The sequence below is a fragment of the Urtica dioica genome, chromosome 1, assembly GCF_054948205.1.
Source record: "Urtica dioica subsp. dioica isolate 48M chromosome 1, U.dioica_male_clone48M_v1_H2, whole genome shotgun sequence".
NCBI classification, from domain to species: domain Eukaryota; kingdom Viridiplantae; phylum Streptophyta; class Magnoliopsida; order Rosales; family Urticaceae; genus Urtica; species Urtica dioica.
Window position 1 is genome coordinate 33,019,686 of NC_142756.1, and position 7,643 is coordinate 33,027,328.

The window sequence follows — 7,643 nt, forward strand, 5'->3', positions numbered from 1 at the left end:
ATCGGGTTCCTGAGGGCGGAGCCCCCGGAGAAAGGAGGAAGAAGAAAAAGAAAGATCCGATTCCCGACCTCGCTGGCAGGGACGAAGAAGAGCCCGCCCCTAAGGTCCCCGCGACCGTGGTGATTCTAGCGGACAAGGGTAAGGCTGCATCGGAAGGAAGCAGGTCTTCCTCGAAGTCGAAATTCGGAGGCCGAGCTGATTACGCCCCGTCTGCATCCTGGAAGAAGAAGCATACCGTCAATTTTCACTACGCGTAGGATCATATGTTGTGCGACGATATCTACTCTTTGGTGGGATTTCTTCGTCAATTGACTTGTTCCGGCATGGGGCTTCCGAAGGTCCCTGAGCTCGCCGAGGTGGACTGGTACAGGATGATGGCTTCGGCCATAACCGGGGTGAGTTTTTTTATTTTTATCTCTTGCATGTAACCGACTTGTTATACTTTGAGAAATAATTAATTTTTACGGATCTTGTTGCAGTCGAACTAATGGGAGAGCTTGGTTAATTTCAGCTATCTACCCAACTGAACCGAGGTCTTTTTCACTACGAAAAACGTCTTCATGATTCTAAGGTCGAGCAGGAAAAGCTCGCCGAGGTTTAAAAGGGGACGGAGTCTCTGCAAGCCAAGCTCCAGGGCATGAATGACAAGATTGCCACCCTTCAGGACGACCTTCTGGCCAAGGATGCTCTCTTGGAGAGGTCGAACGGCAAGATTGAACGCCTTCGTGGCAAGGTTAAATTCTTATCCGTCGACGTCGATGATAAGAAGGAGAAGATCAAGGGATGGGCGGCCCGTTCCAATGACTTCGAAAGGGAGAGCAAGAGATTGGTGATCGATCTGGCGGCTCGGGACAAAGAGCTTAAGGATGCTCTCGAAGAGATCGCCCGGATGAAGAGGACGACGAAGGCGGAGCGGGATCGGGCGGTGCACGCAGCGAAGAAGGCGACCTCGCTAAAGTATCGTGAACAGATATTCAAGAATCGTGCACAGAAGGAGAAGATGGATGAGGCCGTCCTCATCCTGAAGAAGCTCGAGCAGTGCCAGGGGATCTCGGATTGGGCTGCTGAGATGAAAGATACTGAGGACAACATCGCTCAGTACGAAGCCGATTACGCGGCCATCGCTATTCTTGAGATCGAGGACATCCCGTTCACTCCGTATTCGGACTGATCTCCCGCCGACGCCTCCGCGACCGAGGTCGAGCCCGCGGAAGCCCTCAATGAGCACGGCTCGATGCTCGACCGAACTGACGAAGTCCTGAACTCTATCCCGGAGGGGAACGAACAAGTGGCGGCATTCACGCCCACCCCTGAGCATCGAGACGTCAAGGTCGGACCCAGTGACCAAGCTTAAGTCGACAACCGTCTTTTTTCTTTGAATTCAATAAAAATGTTTATTTTGTTTCTGGGGCCCGTGTGTTTTGGGCGAAGTTTCTATTGTTTTTTTTATACAATTATAGGGGGCTTCGGTACCTCTATTTTATATTCGAATTATTTTTCTTATTATTTTTAATGCAATTTTATGTTTTAGAATTTGTCAAGTCGTTTAGCTCGTCAAACTTTCCTTTGCCTGCACAGATGCTTATTTTATGTCTTTTACTCAGTCCGTCCGACCGATCCGAATATGTTTAAAATATTATTTTGTTTACTCCTGAGATAGCTAGAATTTGCATAATTTGTTAAGTCTTTTAGGTCGCCCATACTCGGCCTAAAATGTTTCCCTTAAAGATTTCAGATGATTCGCTAAGTCTTTAGATCGTCATAGAATTAAAAAGTTTCCCTTAGGCTGAGGTTTTGAATTGGTTCGTCGCTCAAAATCTGTTAAGTTGTTCGGATTATTGCCGATCCGAAGCGTTTCCCTTTAGATTTGAAGCCGAAGTCCGCAAATAAATTTGGTTAAAGTTATGTTAAGTCTTTTAGATCGTCGGTGATCTAAAAAGTTTCCCTTAAGATTTCTGGGCGAGGTCGACCTCCGACGACGCTGTGAGATGTCGGTTCTCGCCCGAGATGTCGTGAGGTATTTGCACTGTTGGCCTAGTCCGAGGTCGGGGTTAGTGGCCGAGATGCGAGCTCCGTAGCTCAAAAAGGTGGGGGACTGTGCCTTTGTAGTGAAAGGCTGCCTACGTACCCTTATGCAGGGATCAAGTTAGACGTAGTTTAATTCTTAATGGTTTTAACATCTTTGTTGTAGAATCTAGCGATGGATTGCCTATAACGAGATAATCGTGCTAGGGCTGAATCTCGCTTTTCCTCCACAAGATCTAAGGCATCGCATAGGGCCTCGTCATTTTTTGGCTCATCCTCAGGTGCGTATATTACCCTAAGGGTTTTCACCTGGTGTTCGATTGGGATGACAGATTCGAATCCATGGACGAGGGAAAACAGAGTTTCCCCTGTCGGCCTCCGCGGGCTGGTTCGGTACGCCCATAGCACACCTGGAAGCTCTTCTGCCCACCGCCCTTTCTTGGCATCGAACCTTTTCTTTATGGAGTCAACTATGGTCATATTTGTTGCTTCCGCGTGCTCATTTCCTTGAGGATATCGTGGTGTTGACATTCTTACCTCAATGTTGTTATGGAAGCAAAACTTTCTAAACTTTTTCGAGATGAACTATGATCCGTTGTCCCTTATGATCTCGTGGGGAGTTCCATGTCGACAGATTATATTTTTCCAGATGAATGTTGTGACGTCGACATCCTTTATCAAGACGAAGGCGCCAGCTTCCACCCACTTTGATCGCAGGGGCGATCGACATCGGTCCCACAATGTCCATAGATCATTTCATGAATGGGTATGGCGCTGGCATTGATCGCAGCAGCGCGAGTGCGCCTTGCAGTCTGCCAGCATGGTCGGCCAAAAGTAGCCTTGCCTCTTTATTTTGATGGCAAGCGCTCGCCCGCCCGCGTGACTTCTGCATTCTGCTTCGTGCACGTCTTCCAAGATTCGCTTGGATTCCTCCATCCCGACGCACTTGAGGTAGGGTCCTGCGAAGCTTCTTTTGAATAGGTTTTCATCTATGATGCAAAGCCTCGCGCTCCTCAGCATAAGTTTGCGTTTCGCTGTCTTATCGGATGGGGCCGTACCAGTCGTGATGTAATGTAATATTTCATCTCTCCAATCCCCCCTTCTATTGTTACGACCGCGATAGTGGTTATGTCAATGGAATGTTGTTTGATTGTTTTGACAGGGATGATCCTTTTGAGGTCCGGATCCGAGGTAGATGCCAGGGCAGCCAATGCGTCGGCCGAAGTATTTTCACCCCGAGGAATCCAAGTAAGGGAGAATTCTACGAATTGTTTCGTGAGATATTTTACGACTTTCAGGTAAGCTTCCATTCGCTCGTCCCTAGCCCCGTACTCTCCGGAGTATTGGTTTGCCACGAGTTGGGGATCGCAGAAAGCTTCTACTTTCTTTGATCCAACTGCGGTAGCCAACCTAAGTCCGGCGATTAGTGCTTCATATTCGGCTTCGTTGTTTGATGCGACGAAGTCGAGCCTGAACGATTGTTCTATGGTCTCACCGTGAGGGGACGTCAGGTGTATTCCCACTCCTGCCCCTTGCTTCGACGATGCCCCATCTACTTTAAGTGTCCAGGTGCCTTCGACCTGTTGTCAATGGTGCCCACAAGAAGAGTTGTAGTCTTTATATTGTACATTTGATGTAATAAAGTCTCATTAAGACTCTTGCTTGTAATTGCTTATTTATTAATAAAAAGTTGAAACGTTCATCCATTCCTCCTTGTCTGTTTGAAGCTTTATGATAAAACATTAGTCTTTAGTCCATAAACAAACTAAACAACTTGCGAAGAGACAAATGTAGATTTGCATGAACAAACTCTACGTAGTTTGCTTAAAATGATATGTTCGCAATCTAAGGGTCAAAGGACTATTGACCTCAGTATAATTGTTAGAAGAATCTATGATGTCTAGTTATGAGGCATTGAGAGTTGGAGACCCTATAGTTCTTCTAGGTATCTTCCGAAGGTAATGAATTGACCAGTGCACTTCTAGAGACAAGATAAGAATAACCATTTAACCTCTTATGTCTCGAAGTCACTACGTATGAATTGCATCGTGCTTACCTTAATCCTGAAATGAGACATACCATTTCACACCTTACGTATTCTCATTTGAGAAAGTCAGAGTTCGGACTCACTATGTGATTCCGAACAAGGCCTATTGGTGAAGTACTAAGTTGTGAGAATGTCATGAGTAACTTTGTGAAGTTCTCATAGATATGGAATTCATGTACAAGATTGCTGAAATGCAATGTATATCACCTCATGCTTTGTTCCTTGGAGTGTGAATAAATGAACTGGCCAGTGTCCAAATTGAGTCCTGACTCTTTTGGATGAAACAATGTGACTTGTTAGCTCCTCGTCAATACATTGTTTCTAACTTATTCACAAGCGACAAATGAGTTGAGGAAATAACAGCTAGAAGGGTAAAATGGTAATTTTGTAAATCCCGACTAGCTGATGATATTCATGAAGGGTAAACACTGATAATATTCTGTGGATCCACTCATTACAATTAGGTTGAATTCTTGAGTAGAAAATAAATTCATTTGAACCGAGAGATTTTCAGTGTCAACTCTTTAGTGGAGTCATTTGATATTAAGCTAAACTTGGAAAAGGTTTGTGAACTTTTGAGTCCAAGTATTTAGCTCAAGCTTTGTTCATTTGGATCCATGAGGTCACTGTCACGAATCACATCGTGTAGGGATAGTTAAACTGGAAGCTAAGTCAAAACAAGAACGAAAATTGTCAAAAGGGTATTTTTGTCTTTTGAGACATAGGATGAAATGAATGCCAATAAATTTTTTGACAGGGTCATTTGATGACTTAATGTCACTCGGCCAAATTAGATTAATTGGGCCTTGTGAATTGAGTTCATTTCATAAGAATTCTATTGAAAATTCTTAATGGGTCTTTCTCATGTTGTCATGAACAAATGAAGAAGCTTCTAGAAGCTCCTTCTAGAGAGCATGATAGGCGCCCAAATACCCAAGAGAAAGAGAGAATATTTTGTGCATAAATGTATCAAGATACTTGCCAAAAGAAAAAGAGGAAACAAATTTCCTATGCATGCCATAAGGAAATTTGGCCAAGGCATAAGAGAAGCAAAAGAGGAAACAAATCGAAGGCTTTTAGAAGCCTTGTTGGCCGTGTGCCTCATAGAGGAAAAGAGGAAATTGGCTCATGAATATGTGATATTCTATAGAAGAGGAAATTACCTTATTGAAGGTGAGACCTCTCCTATAAATAGGAGCCTCATTCTTCACATTTCATTCATCCCAAGCTTAAGAGATTTGAGAGACTCTCTCTCTCTAGAACTTGCCCGATCCTCTCTCTCTCTCTCTAGTTAATTTTTTGTTTTTGTTTTGGCACCTAGGTCCTCATTTGACCTAGCGTTTAGCTCTGCAACTTCAAGACTCGTTCTTAAGTAGTAGTGTTTAAAAGTGCCCACACACTAATTCTTTTTCTCTCGAGTGATTTAGTGATAGAAACTTTCGTGGTTGCTCGAGTTGCCGAGGAAGGAAGAGAGATGTGCTGCGAGGGGAGACGAACGTTGCAACCTTTTCCAAAAGCTTCTCAATGTTCAAGCGTCTAAAAGGTTAGTAAACGTCTATGCTCATATTAGTTTTTATTTGCATGTTCTTGCTCTTTGTTTAGGTTAGTAAAAATTGTTTTACTTGAAAAATAAATTTTTTAAAATTTTACCGCTTACCGAAGCGTTAAACTTTTTCTTAAACCCTATATCAATTCCAACACGAACTCGGTCACGTTGGGACTTTCCCTCGAGAGTTCGATGATAAAATCCGCTAAAACTTGCGATTTTGCAGATGTCTTCACTCGGTACTCAATATCGTATTCGCTCAGCTCAACGGCCCACTTAGTTAATCTTCCTGATTGATTAGGGCTATGTAGGAAACTTCTGAGCGGATGTGATGTCATTACTATTATGGTGTGAGATTGGAAGTATGGTCGAAGTTTTCGCGCGGAGGAAACGACGGCCAAGGTCAGCTTCTCCATAATAGGATATCGAGTTTCAGCATCGACCAACGACTTGCTTGTATAAAAGATTGGTCGTTGGTCCCCTTGCTCTTCTCTGACGAGTACTCCACTAACTGCCGCTTAAGACACTGCGACATATAGATAGAGCGGCTCCCCTGCAACGGGTTTTTCCAAGATTGGGGGTGTCGATAGATACTCTTTCAATTTTTTGAACGCCTCTTCGCATTTGTCGTCTCATTCGAGCTTCTTGTTTCCTTAGAGGAGTCGATAGAAAGGAAGACATTTATCTGTAGACTGAGAGATGAAGCGGTTGAGGGCAGCGATGCGTCCCGTCAACCTTTGAACTTCACGCCTATTACGGGGTGAAGGCATCTCTCGCAAGGCGTGTCATTGATCCGGGTTAGCCTCAATTCCTCGTTGGGTAACTAAATACCCAAGGAACTTGCCAGATGATACTCCGAATGAACATTTGGTGGGATTGAGTTTCATTCGATACTTATTCAATACCTCGAAACATTCCTCCAAATGCCCTATATGGTCGTTCTCCCTTAGGGATTTTACGAGCATGTCGTTGATATACACTTCCATCATCTTCCCTATCTTTTCTTTGAACATTTCATTGACTAACCTTTGATAGGTGGCGCCAGTGTTTTTTAGTCCAAAGGGCATGACCTTATAGCAATACGTGCCTCGGTCAGTGATCAAAGCTGTTTTTTCTTGGTCATCTGGATGCATCAGGATTTGGTTATATCCTGAGAATGCGTCCATGAATGAGAGGATTTTATGCCCCGCGGTTGCTTCGACTAGCTGGTTGATGTGAGGCAGGGGGAAGCTATCTTTGGGGCATGCTTTATTTAGATCGGTGAAATCAACGCATACCCGCCATTTCCCATTTTTTTTCTTTACGACGACGGTGTTTGTCAGCCAATCCGGGTATTTCACTTCGCGGATTGAATCTGCACTGAGCAGTCTTTCGACTTCGTTGTTGACCACCCGTGCCCTGTCGGGACCGAGCTTTCGTCTTTTTTGCTTTACAGGTTTAAAACTGGGATCGACGTTAAGTTGGTGAGACGTGACGTCGATGCTTATTCCTGGCATATCTTCGGTTGACTAGGCGAAGGTGGAATTGTTTCGTTTTAAGAAACAGATCAGCTCTCGCCTAAACCACCTTTAAGCTTAGTTCCGATTCCAACACACTTGGAATGATCGGAGCCATCGAGCTGTACTTGGACTGTTATCTCTGTACTTGGCGCATCAAGGGAGTCGGATTCTTCTAGTGCAGAAACGCTCTCGGCCAACTCCACATTCATTAATTGCTATTGCTCTTCTTTGATTGCTTTAGCATGATGCTTATGGCTAGTGAGATAACAACTGCGGGAGGTCGCCCGATTACCTCGGATCTCTTTTATCTCCTCAAGCGTAGGGAAGCGAATACATTTATGAAAGGTTGAATGCACAGCCCTCATCCTATGTATCCATGGTCTTCCCAAGATAATATTGTAAGGGGAGAGACAGTCTAGTACTTGGAATTCTACTATTTTATTGATTTCATGTGTTTTTACGGGCAACCTGATCGTTCCTAAGGATGGAGTAGTGGACCCATTGAAACTTGTCAAATGGGTTTGTT

The 7,643-nt window shown here is 44.2% G+C and overlaps 1 protein-coding gene across 1 annotated transcript; it reads right to left on the reverse strand.

Annotated features, from left to right (window-relative positions):
* Positions 1-2,157: 2,157 nt before the first annotated feature.
* On the reverse strand, positions 2,158-2,556 carry LOC149407907 (uncharacterized). The gene has a single exon (XM_089622595.1). The coding sequence runs from the start codon at positions 2,554-2,556 to the stop codon at positions 2,158-2,160; it is 399 nt and encodes a 132-aa protein (XP_089478721.1).
* Positions 2,557-7,643: the final 5,087 nt, after the last annotated feature.

Bases quoted from the DNA above. Each gene is read 5' to 3' on its own strand.
- LOC149407907 (XM_089622595.1), bottom strand. From the start codon at position 2,556: ATGTCAACACCACGATATCCTCAAGGAAATGAGCACGCGGAAGCAACA.